At 36.0% G+C, this 12,924-nt stretch overlaps 1 protein-coding gene across 1 annotated transcript in view; it reads left to right on the top strand.

The window, feature by feature from the left end:
- The window catches only part of PTH2R (parathyroid hormone 2 receptor), a 106,550-nt gene that overhangs the window by 18,096 nt on the left and 75,530 nt on the right, over positions 1-12,924 (top strand). The window contains exon 2 of the mRNA XM_027122658.1: positions 11,716-11,818. Coding sequence (XP_026978459.1) covers positions 11,716-11,818 — 103 coding nt within the window. The remainder of the gene's footprint in view (positions 1-11,715; positions 11,819-12,924) is intronic.

Genomic DNA, 12,924 nt, shown 5'->3' with positions numbered 1-12,924 from the left:
CCGATGCAGGGGATGTGGGTTCGTGTCCCAGTCCAGGAGGATCCCACGTGCCACAGAGCAGCTGGGTCTATGAGCCATGGCCACTGGGCCTGCGTGTCCAGAGCCGGTGCTCTGCAGCGGGAGAGGCCACAGCCGTGAGAGGCCCGCATACTGCAAAAAAAAAAAAAAAAAAAAAAAAGAAAAGAAGTAATACAGAGATATTGTATACCTTTCACACATTTTCTCCCGTTGGTAACGTCAGTCATAACTGCAGTGCAATATCCCAAGCAGGAAATTGACATTGATATAATCCACCTACTTTATGCAGATCTCACTGGGTTTACATATACTCATTTATTTGTGTATTTTGTTTTATGCAGTTTTATTACATGTTGATGCACATGACCACCACCACAGCTAAGATATAGAACAGTTTCAGTACAGGAATCCCTCCTGGTACCCTTTTATGGCCACAACCACTTCCCTCTCCTCTCTTGCCTCCCATGCTCCCCCAATAACTGGCAACCACTAATCTGTTCTCCATTTCTATAATCATTATATGACTCTTAAAAGAATTAACTGTGCTTTGATTCTAATTATTAATTGGAGGTCTATAAATACCTACAATAAATTCATGTGGTTGAAATGAAAGAGAAAGAATGAATAATAGGTGTGCAGGATGACAGCTCTATGTGATCACATTCCTAATGCTGTCATCTTAACTGTTACTGAGCCATGGTGTAGATAGACACATTTTATTCTTTAAAGAAATTCTTTTTTATTAAAAATTAAAAAAAAATTTTGTATTGTAGTTGATTTACAATGTTGTGTTAGTTTCAGGTGTACAGCAGATTCTTTTCCCATATAGGTTAATACTGAATATTGAGTAGAGTTCCCTGTTCTATACAGTAGGTCCTTGTTGATTATTTTATATATAATAGTGTGTATATGTTAATCCCAACCTCCTAATTTATCCCTCCCCACCACTTTCCCCTTTGGTAACGATAAGTTTGTTTTCTATGTCTGTGAGTCTGTTTCTGTTTTATAAAAAAATTCATTTAGATACATTTTATTCTTAAACTGCTTTTAATTTGCTTCTCATATGAACAGGGTCATGGGGAATTTTATACAGCCAAATGTGCAAAATGGCCTGGTCTTCAGATTTAGTTCTGGGTTAGAGGTCAGTTTGTGAAAGGATTATAAAACTTGAGAAGTATGGACACTTTTGTGGTTTTTATGGTATTTATGCTTGTATTTTATACATATTGCTTGTTTTTCTTTGAATTAAAAAAAGGACAAATTGGGGGAACACTTCCATAGCTGGTGATTGAATTAAAGGTGGGTGGTTCAATAATATTTTCCCCCAAACTATCAGTTTATTATGGCAGATTCCTGTCTCTATTCTAACTGAATATTACAGACAATATATTCTAAATAATTAAAAACATGTTTCATTTTCAAACTCCCTTTACAATATAAAAACTTTGGCCACTCTCAAGGGAATCATACTCTTGAGAGTGACAGCAGCATTTAAGAATGTAAAATAAAACATTAATAGGTATATATGAACTCTTTTGAGGCCTGTGTGAAAACATGGATTAGAGAGTTAATAAAATGGATTTATTATTTGGCAGTCAATTCTAGAGTATACGAGAAACCCTAAATTACAAGCAAAATACTTTATATTAGGCCAGCTCATCCTTCTCATGGACTATGGAAAATAGAGTGTCACCTCCAAGGGAATTCATTCTCTTTAAACGTATTCTTTTTTAAAATTTATGTCCTATGAGCTGATTATCAGCCTTGCTCTGAGGGTCAGCAGCTGTCCAGATCCCATTCCTCAGCAGAATTCAATAAACCTATTCTTCTAATCCTTTCCAAATTACAGTCTAATTTGATATATGAATGTTATAGTAACTTTCTAAGAGGACTTTTAAACATTAAAGAAACTTCACTTTATGAGAAATGTTTTTGCAAAATTATAAAATAATCATATTTGAACAATTCTCACTTACCTTTGTTTTTTACAACCACCTTGTGGCAAATCTTCATTTACTAGAATGAGGTAATGTTTTTACATATTGTGTTTTTTAAAATTAGGACAACATAATTCTTTTTTGAAAAATTAACTTTTGAGATAATTGTAGATTCACATGCAGTTGTAAAAAAAAAATGCAAAGAGAACTGTGTATCCTTTACCCAGGTTCCCCCAGGGTAGCATCTTATAAAGCTATAGCATAATACACAGCCAGCACATTAACATTGATACAGTCAAGATACAGAACATTTCCATCCCAACAAGGATCCTTCCTGTTGCCCTTTTATAGCCACACCCACCTCCTTTCCACTCCTCACTCCTCAACCCCTGGCAACCGCTAATCTGTTCTCCATTTCTATAATTTAATATGTCTGCTCTTTTTTTTCTTTGTCTGCTTGCTAGAAGTTTATCAACTTTATTGCCTTCTCAAAGAACCAGCTCTTTGTTTCATTGATAATCTATATTGTTTTGCTGTTTCAATTTCACTGATTTCTGTTTTTATCTTTATTGTGTCCTTCCTTTTATTTTCTTTGGTTTTATTTTATTCTTGAGGTGGGAGATTATGTTGTTGATATATGACTTTTCTTCTTTTGTAATATAGGTATTTAGTGCTATAAATTTCTCTCAGCATTGCTTTATCTGTGTCCTATACATTTTGATATGTTGTATTTTCATTTCCATTCAGTTCAATGCATTAAAAAAAAATTTCCCTTAAGCCTTTCTTTTTGACCCAAGGATTATTTAAAAGTGTATTTAGTTTCCAATGTTTAGAGATTTTCCTGGTATTTTTCTCATTGATTTCTAGTTTGATTCCACTGTGGGCTGAGATCATATTCTGAGATCGTATGATTTCAGTTCTAAACTTGTTGAGATCTGTTTTACGGCCCAGGATATGGTCTACTTTGGTATCTATTCTGTGAGCACTTGGAAAGAATATGTATTCTGCATTGTCGAGTGAAGTGTTCTATAAACGTTTATTAGATCCTCTTGGTTGAGTTGTATCTTTGTTGATCTTCTGTCTAGTTCTATCAGTTGAGAGAGGAGTATTGAAGTTTCCAACTATAATTGTGGAATTGTCTGTTACTTCTGTCACTTCTATCAGTTTTTGCTTCACATGTTTTTCTCTTTTTTGATGTATACGCATTTAGGATAGCTATGTCTTGGGGGAATGACCCTTTTATTATTATATAATGTCCCTCTTGTTCTCTGGTAGTTTGCTCAGAAGTCAACTATCTGGTATTAATATAACTGAGGAAATGGGGGCATCTCTTTGTTACCGCTCAGTGGAGGTAGAAGTTGAGGTTCCCCAGCCAGCATCTGTTGCACTCAAGTTGGAGAGTTCCTTGTTACTGCTGGGTGGGGGTGTGAATTCTGCTCCCCATGTGGTCTTCACCAACACCACAGTAGGGTAGCCTCATTGTTACTAGACTGACTCTCCACTAGGTCTTCTCTGACACCACCCCAGTGCAGGGGATGTAGGGGCATCTTGTTACTGCTAGCTCGGGGTGAAAGTCTAGGCTCCCCATGTAATCTCCACTGATACCAGGGATGTGAAGGGCCTTGTTACAGACCACTGTGGGTAGGAGTACCGACCCTCTACTTTGCTCTGAAACCACTCTGGGGGAGGGTGTAGGGACCCCTCCTTACAGCCTGGCAAGGATGGAAGTCTAGGCTCTCCACTTGGCCTTGGTAGGTATGGGTTGGGGTAGGACTGCAGTTTTTCTTTGGTGTTTGGCTTGGATTAAGCTGTTATTGTCTAAAAGTTTTCTGTCTTGTCAGGCTGCCCCTTTCCTTTCCTTGCTATAGAGAGCAGGGTTTTCTTGAGGCCTGTTTTTTTTTTTTTGGCCAGCACTTGTTGATATTTCAGAGTTGCCCACTTTCTCCAACTCCAAGTTGGGAATATATGAGATTAAAAAGAAAACCCAGAGAATTTACCACAGTATTGTTCTTCAGGATCTGAGGTCTTTAGCTGGTCTATATTTTGCTCTCCACTTTTCAGATTCATCTTATGTTCATTTTATATATAATGTCCAGAGTTTTTAGTTGTACTCATTGGGAGGAATAGAAGGAAATGCATATACTCCATCAATGCCAGAAGTAGAAATTCCAGAATGCTTCTTTTTGTATACTACATCTAATTTATGGATTCATGGTTGTTTGAAAATGGAACATATGTGAATATTGTAATTATGAAGATTCACATGTACTGGCAGTAACAATTAATATATATAAAGATAACTACGTACTTTTAATAAAATATACATGATCAAATTACGGCTTCTTTTAGCCATCAGATATGTGACAGATTGAAATTTAACATTTACTTTCAAATTGTAAATGATCACTTGCCCAGGAAAAATTGCTAACATCTGTTTTTCTAAATGTACCACTTTGTTTTGGATGCAATTTTGCTTTTGGAATAATAGACATTGAATATGAAGACTGTTCTTCTCTTTTAAGTACACTGTGATTTTAATGTCCCTCTATGGTAAAGAACACTTGTTTCTGTAACAAAGGCAGAAGAGAAAACAATATAAAGGAAACATTTTCTTACTCTCATTTGAAATGACTAAAAATCAATTTAACAGGTCATCAATTAGCACACGCTAATCAAACTTGCTCCTGGTTAAACTGGCCACATTTTTTAGAACAAAATTATCTTTAGAAGCTGTAGTTTATTTGATGATTATGTGCCTGAAAAGGTTATCCCAGTAAAAAGGCTACATCTGCACAAAAGGAAACAAAAATGAATTTGTTCAGGTAAAAATGGTACAAGGGGTGATTTGAAATGTTCATGTTTAATATTTGAGGTCAGATTTCTCTGAATCAAATTTATAGTTCTGAAACTTGGTCACAGATTACCCAGTGTTTTCTGGGATTGAAGTAAAAGAAAGTAACTATTAAACTGAAAAAACAGCCAGAAAAAATTAAAATAAAATAAAAATAAAGCCAACCAATTTGAATGGTGCCCGAGTGTTTCTAGATAATAGATGGGAAGAAGTCAGTTTTTCCTCCTGGCCCATTCACTTGGCTTGTCTCTTTCCATTTTGTTCTCCCTTTTTGATAAGGGAGATTTTTATGGCTCACTTTTAATGTAGCTGCTTTTAACTCAGAATCTGCATTGTGTTAGCCTGATACCTAAATTATGGTGTGTATTCCAATCCCCCAAATTAGTTTTATTTTCTCCTTTCACATTAAAATACATATGGGCATTGAACTATGACTACTATCCAGAAATCTTTAAACTACATACCTTTTTACTGATCTACTCTTTGTATTACAAATACATTAGAAAATAATAAATAATAAATTCATAATTTTTAGGAATAAGGCAATTTTTTGATGCTAAAACTAGTTCTTATGATAGATATTCTTTCTGTATCCTTCATTTCAGTTTAACCTGCCAGTCTATAATTTTATGTCATTTAAAATCATAATGATCAATAATCTCTAAGTGTACTTCCTATAGCTAGTAGTGTAAACATCTTTCTATTTCTAATGTTCAGTCCATAATGTCTTATTGCACAACATTAAAAGATTTGTTTTCCCACTTTCCTTAAAGAACAATTCTAGAGGATAATTTTATTTGCAGCCTGATATTAAAGATTTGGGGATGGCAAAGGATTGTATCATTGAGAGGCTATCAATTTAGGTAAATTGATAGGTTTTATTATCATATTTGATTAAAGAATCTTTAAGTCCCTAACAGAAAACAGAAATTCAAAGCTCTGGACCCTATTATTTTTAACAAATCCACAGAAAACATAATTTTCAGTATTCTCTTTCTAGAAAACAGATGACCACCTGCAGAAAATTGTGATTGTTTAAAAATATCTTGCCATTTGTGACATCACAGACCTTGAGGGTATTATGCTAAATGAAATAAGTCAGACAGAGAAAGATAAATACCTTTTGATTTTGCTCATATGTGGAAAATAAAAAGAAAAAAAGAATAAATCAAACCAAACAAAAACAAATACATGGCTACAAAGAACAGAGTAGTGGTTATCAAGGGGAAGTGGCAGGGAGAGGGCAAAATGGATAAAGGGGATCAACTGGAGACTTCCCTGGTGGTGCAGTGGTCAAGAATCTGCCTGCCAATGCAGGGAACACGTGTTCAATCCCTGGCCCAGGAAGATCCCACATGCCGTGGAGCAACTAAGCCCATGAACCACAACTACTGAGCCTGTGCTCTAGAGCCCGTGAGCCACAACTACTGAGCCCGTGCATGCACAACTACTGAAGCCTGCACACCCCAGAGCCCGTGCACCACAACTACTGAGCCCGCATGCCGCAACTACTGAAGCCCACGCACCTCAGCCCCTGCGTGCCACAACTACTGAGCCCATGTGCCGCAACTACCGAAGCCAACACGCCTAGAGCCCATGCTCTGCAACAAGAGAAGCCACAACAATGAGAAGCCCGTGCACCCCAACAAAGAGTAGCCCTCACTCACCACAACCGGAGAGAAAGCCCATGTGCAGCAACGAAGACCCAATGCAGCCAAAAAAAAAAAAGGGATCAACTATATGGTGACAGATGAAAAGTAAATTTTTGGTGGTGAACACATTGTAGGATATACAGAATTAGAAATATAATGTTGTACACATGAAACATATAATGTTATAAACCAATATTATCTCAATAAAAATTTTTATATTACCTCAATAAAAATTTTTTTTAAAGAAAGAAAAAATATATTTATAGATATTTTGATACCTTTCTTTAAGAGGTAGAGATTAATTCCTCTCCCCTGGAATGAAAGTTGGTGACTTGCTTTTAATCAGTAGAATCTGATGGGACTGACTGTAAGTGATATCTGAGACTGGATCATAAAAGGCATCGAAGCTTTCTCCTTTTTTCTCTCTAGAATCACTTACTCTGTAGGAAGCCAGTTGTCATGTTGTAGACACTCAAGCACTCAAATGGAGAGAAGCATCAGCTACTGAGGAACTGAGGCCCTCTGACAATAGCCATGTGAGTGTGCCATCTTGGAAGTGGATCCTTCAGTCCTAGTCAAGTCTTTAGTTAACAGCATCTATGGGTAAATTCTTGACTGAAACCTCATAAGAGACTCTAACCTAGAAGCACCCAGCTAATCCTCTCCTAAACTGTCAGATAAACAATGTTTGGTGTTTTATGCCACACAGTTTTGGGTTAATTTGTTACACAGCTATAGATGACAAATACAGATTTTTCCCTCCTTAAAATTCTGTCCCTCTGGAATCACTCTTGGTACCAAATGAATTGTATCATGTTAGATGGAAGCATGACTTTGTTATTGAGTTTTCTGGAAATTGTATGGTTTAAAGAGCTGTATATGGGTGCCAAGTTGACAGATGTGGATTTCGGTGGCTTTGTAATGTCAACTTGGCTATGTTAAACTGTATTACCCAGAATTCCCTTCCCTTCATATTTTTGGCTAAGATGAGCCACAAGAGACATTTTTTCATGAGTGTTTGAGGGCAAAGGTGAAGCAGCAGCTATTTTGTTTTTTACACTCAGATAGTCAAAGCAGGCACTTCTGTATCTCATGGACATTGTTGCTTGTCTGCTGGCTGATCTCATGGGAGAGGGATAGCAGCCAGGCCTGCAACTATGTCATCTTTCCCTGGGTCCTCCTTTAACTTACCTGATTCCTTGGCAAAGTATATATTTAGGTCCATGATGAGAGTGCTGGCTTCTTCTGCTGGGCACCCCCATCATGAAGGTTGGAGGCACCAAGAATTCACATGGATTCCAGTGTGTCCTCATGGTTTCTAGCTCATGCTGATGGTTCCAGCTTGTTTTCACTCTCCTTCTCTTTACACTCATCTTCTCTTTTTGACTCCTGACCTACAGATTTCTAGCTTCAGCATCAGACAAAAATATTAGCCTTCGGGAGACTGTTAAACCAGCTCCCACAACTGTATAGGTCAAATCTCTGTAACACATACTTTATTCTATTTCTAGCTTTATTTCTATTTCTACCTCTATCTTTTTATCTATAATCTATTTCAATCTCTTAATAGTTCTGCTCCTCTGAATGAACCTTGACTAATAGCGTGATCTTCATCATCAACTTGTACCTTCAAATATGTTTGTTCTCAAACCCATTAAAGTAAGTATAAGAATCAGGGGTTCCTGTGAAACATGAAAATTACCAGTCTCTACCTCCAGAAAAAAATTCTGATTCACTGGGTGGGTGTGCAGCCTAAGAATCTACATTTTACATAGGCATCAGATTCAGGTGGTCCAAGCACCATACTTTGAACACATGCTTATGAATGTTTTATCATATTTAAAAGATATTTCTTTGAAATTGAAGTTTTCCAATAATAGAATTTCTTTTTAATGCTAGTAGTGTTAAAACCAAATCTAGGTGAATTCATCCAACAAACATTTATTATTCACGTGTTATATGTTAGAAACATGCTCCAGGGTGGGAAAATGTATGACGGTATCTAGTGAAAGATACCCAGTAGAAAGAAGCATTGTGTTGGAGTCCTATAAAATGTTGTTATACATCTTTCTATTCCTATTGATAGTGATTTTTTCTGACAATGCTTTAAAAAGCCCTGTGGTTTTTCAGAGCAAGTTCAGGTATAAAGGAAGGTACAGATTAGTGAGACAGTGTGATTCCGCAGTTACCTCTTCCTAGGTTTCAGCCAGGGAAGTTCTGTTATTTTACACACACACACACACACACACACACACACACATACACGAGGTTTTCTCATGAGGTGTTTTATTTGAAGAAAATGTACTACATAAAAATAATTGAAAATGAAAATCTTTACTATAAAATATTAAGCATATTATTTTTCACATTAAAAAGTATTTAACAAATATTGATTAAATGGATAATGGATATGTTGATGCATTTTACCATTATAGAGTCACAGTATTAATGCAAAAAGGACAAACCATAGCTAACATCGTATGCAATGATGAAGTGTTGAAAGTTTTCCCTCTAAGACCAGGAACAAGACAAAAGTGCCCACTCTCACCATTCCTATTCAACATAGTACTGGAAGTCCTAGCCAGAGCAATTAGTCAAGAAAAAGAAATAAAGGGCATCTAACTCAGAAAGGAAGAAGTAAAATTGTCTCTAATGGAACATGCTATGATCATGTATTTAGAGAACCCTAAAGATGCTATCAAAACTAATAAATGAGTTCAGTAAAGTTTCAGTATACAAAATCAACATACAAAAATCAGTTGTGTTTGTATACACTAACAGCAAACTTCTGAAAAAGAAATAAGGAAAACAGTTCCACTTACAGTAGAATAAAAGATAATGAATAAATTTAACCAAAATGGGTAAATATCTGTACACTGAAAATTCCAAGACATTGATGAAATAAACTGAAGAAAACAGAAATTAAGGGGAAGATATCCCATGTCCATGGATCAGAAAAATTAATATAGTTAAAATGTCCATACTACCAAACGCCATCTAGAGATTCAGTGAAATCCTTATAAAAATTACAATGGCATTTTTTTTACAGAAATAGAACAAATAATCTTAAAATTCATGTGAAATCACAAAAGTCTCTGAAGAGCCAAAGCCATCCGGAGAAAGAAGAGCAAAGCTAGAAGCATCACAATTCCTGATTTCAAACTTTATTACAAAACTATAGTAATCAAAACTGCACAGTTCTGGCATAAAAACACACATAGACCAATGGAAAAGAATCAGGAGCCCAGAAATAAACTCACGCATACATGGTCAACTAATCTTTCACAAGAGAGCCATGAATACCTACTGGAGAAAGGACAGTCTCTTCAATAAATGGTTTTAGGAAAACTGGGTAGTCACATACAAATGAATGAAATTGGACCCCTATTTTATACCACTCACAAAAATTAACTCAAAATGGGTTAAAGACTTAAATGTAAGTCTCAAAACTGTAAACCCACCCGAAGAAAACAGGGAAAAATCTTCTTGACATTGGTCTTGGCAATGATTTTTTTGGATATGACACCAAAAACACAAGCAACAAAAGCAAAAATAAACAATTGAGACTACCTCAATCTAAAAAGCTTCTGCACATCAAAAGAGACAATCAGCAAAATTAGAAGGCAACCTATGGAATGGGAGAAAATATTTGCAAACCATCTATCTAATAAAGGGTTAATATCCAAAATATATAAGGAACTCATACAACTCAACAGCAAAAATTAACAATCCAATTAAAAAATGGGAAAAGGACTTGGATAGATATTTTTCCAAGGAAGACATACAGATGGTCAATAGATACATCACTAATCATCAGGGAAGTGTAACTCAAAACCACAGTGAGATATCACCTCACATTTGTTAGAATAGCTATCATCAAAAAGACTAGACAACAGGTGTTGGCAAGGATGTGAAGAAAAGGGAACCCTTGTGCACTGTTGGTGGGAATGTAAATTGGTACAGCCACTCTGGAAAAAAGTATGGAGTTTCTCAAAAAATTAAAAATACAACTACCATATTATCCAGCAACCTCACTTCTGGATAATATCCAAAGGAAATGAAATCACTATCTCAGAGTTTAGATATCTGTACCCTCTTGTTTATTGCAGCATTGTTTACAATTGCCAAGACATGGAAACAACCTAAGTGTCCATGGATGGATGAATGGATAAAGAAAATGTGACACACACACACACACACACACACACACACACACACACACACACAGAGGAATATTATTCATCTGTAAAGAAGAAGGAAATCCTGCCTTTTGTGCAACATGGATTGACTTTGAGCATATTAGGCTAAGTGAAATAAGTCAGACAGAGAAAGACAAATACTGTATGTTCTCACTTGTTTGGAACCTAAAAAGGCTGAACTCATAGAAATAAGAGAGTAGAATGGTGGCTGCCAGGGTCTGGGAGGTGGGGGAAATAGGGAGACGTTGGTCAAAGCATTCAGACTTCTAGCTATAGGATGACTAAGTTCTGGGGATTTAGTGTATAACATGGTAACTATAATTAACAGTACTTTATTATATACTTGAAAGTTAAGAGAGTAGATCTAAAATATTATCATTACACACACAAAAGGTAATTATGTGGGGAAGGAGGTGTTAACTAACTTTATTGTGGTAGTCATTTCACAATATATAAATGTATCAGGTCATTACATAGTACACCTTAAACTCACTTATGTTATCTGTCAATAATATCTCAATAGCAAAAAGTTAACTAGAGACCATTTGGTGTAAACCCTCTTATTTCATAGATGAGTAAACCAAAGCCCCAAAACATGGAATGATTTGTTTCACTGGTAAATTTTCAGTAGAGCTAAGCATAGTCTTGTAGTCCATTTCTCCTTTCTATGTTCCATAACTGACATATTGTAAGAGGATTAATAAATATTGGTCTTTGTAACATTTCAGGAAATTTTCAATATGTTTATTATTTTTTCTGATTATATTATATCTATTAGACTTACCTAATTAAATTAAAAATTTCTGGAGTTTTTTAACTTTTAACAAAGGGGATTTTTTTCCTTTAGGCTAATCAGGGTAAAAGTATGATTATTCTAAAATCTTATACATTGATGGATTTTTGAATTTTGATTCAGATAAAGAACTATTTCAGATAGCTTCACATCAAAACTAATTTTTAATTATATTAGAAGGTGAAATAATGAAAGATTGTATCGTGGCTTTAAACAAAAGTAACAGGCATGTTTTTCTCTGCTTGTATTTTGTTCATGTCTACAGCTGGATTCTGATGGCACTGTTACTATAGAAGAGCAGATTGTCCTTGTGCTGAAAGCTAAAGTGCAGTGTGAACTCAACATCACAGCCCAGCTCCAGGAAGGAGGTAAAGATGCTGAGAACACTGGTCTTCACAAAAAATGCAAATTTCCTCCTTAGTGAGTATTAGGGAGTTCCTCATCAATCATTCCATGTTTCCATGTGGAGAGCTGTGTAGCAGAATAACGCTCTTTTGATCTCTTTAACCTACCAGCTCTTCGCTCCCTGTGGATGAGTGACTTGCCTGGTTTGTGAGTTTGAGAATGACCAGGCACGTGCACATCAGCGTCTCCCTCAGACCTGTCTTTGGGATCTGTCTGTCTGCAGAGAGCATGCATATTGTTTTGCCCTTGACTGTGCAGTAAGCTTGGAGGAGCAGGCTCTGTACTTGTGGGTATCACCTGCAGTTTTAGGTAGTATGTAAAATTCAGAGGAGCCAATAAGCAAGCCCATTGATACATACATAGACCATGTTCTCCAAAAAACTTTCTGCTTAATAAAATGATTATTTTATCTTCATCTGCCTGACTCCTTATGTAATTTCTCAGTTAGTTCCAAGTTCAAGTGGGAAACTACAAAAACGAAACTACAAAGCTGCAGATGAGCTTGTGGTAGTGTTGGTGCTCTTGTGCGCCTCTACCGTTGCAGCTGCACAGGGACCTGTGGCTTGTGTTCCTTGGGGTCTGATGGTCACTCACAGTCCTAAATGGGGCCACTGAGTAAAGTCATTTATTGAATTGGAGTAGTGGGAAGATTATAAGGTTTTATATAGTGAAATGCCTTGATAGTTGAATATATTCAAAGACATTTTTTAAAAAGAGGGAGGTGCTACCTACTGAACTCTTTAAATTCCCAACAATCTGAATGAAGTAGATAATGTCCTTAAATCTATGCTTTAAAAAAAATTTGTGATTGATTTCTCAGTTGGTTATGATCAGAGAATGTGATCTGCATGATACTAATTTTTAAAAGTATGTTGAGACTTAATGGCTTATATTGGGGTCAGTTTTGATAAATATCCTATATGGTCTTCAAGAGAATGTGTACTGTCCAGTTTCTGAGTACAGTGTTTTATAGTGTCCACTAGGTTAAGCTTATTGGATGTGTGGTTCATGTATTCTGTGTCTATGATTTTTCATCTATTTGACCTATTCTTTCCTGATATATATATAT

This window comes from Aethalodelphis obliquidens, unplaced genomic scaffold, assembly GCF_003676395.1.
Source record: "Aethalodelphis obliquidens isolate GAN/ISIS:26980383/991018 unplaced genomic scaffold, ASM367639v1 scaffold2, whole genome shotgun sequence".
Classification (NCBI taxonomy): Eukaryota; Metazoa; Chordata; class Mammalia; order Artiodactyla; family Delphinidae; genus Aethalodelphis; species Aethalodelphis obliquidens.
Note: the sequence above shows the minus strand (reverse complement) of the source record. Positions and strands in the feature narration are given on the sequence as shown.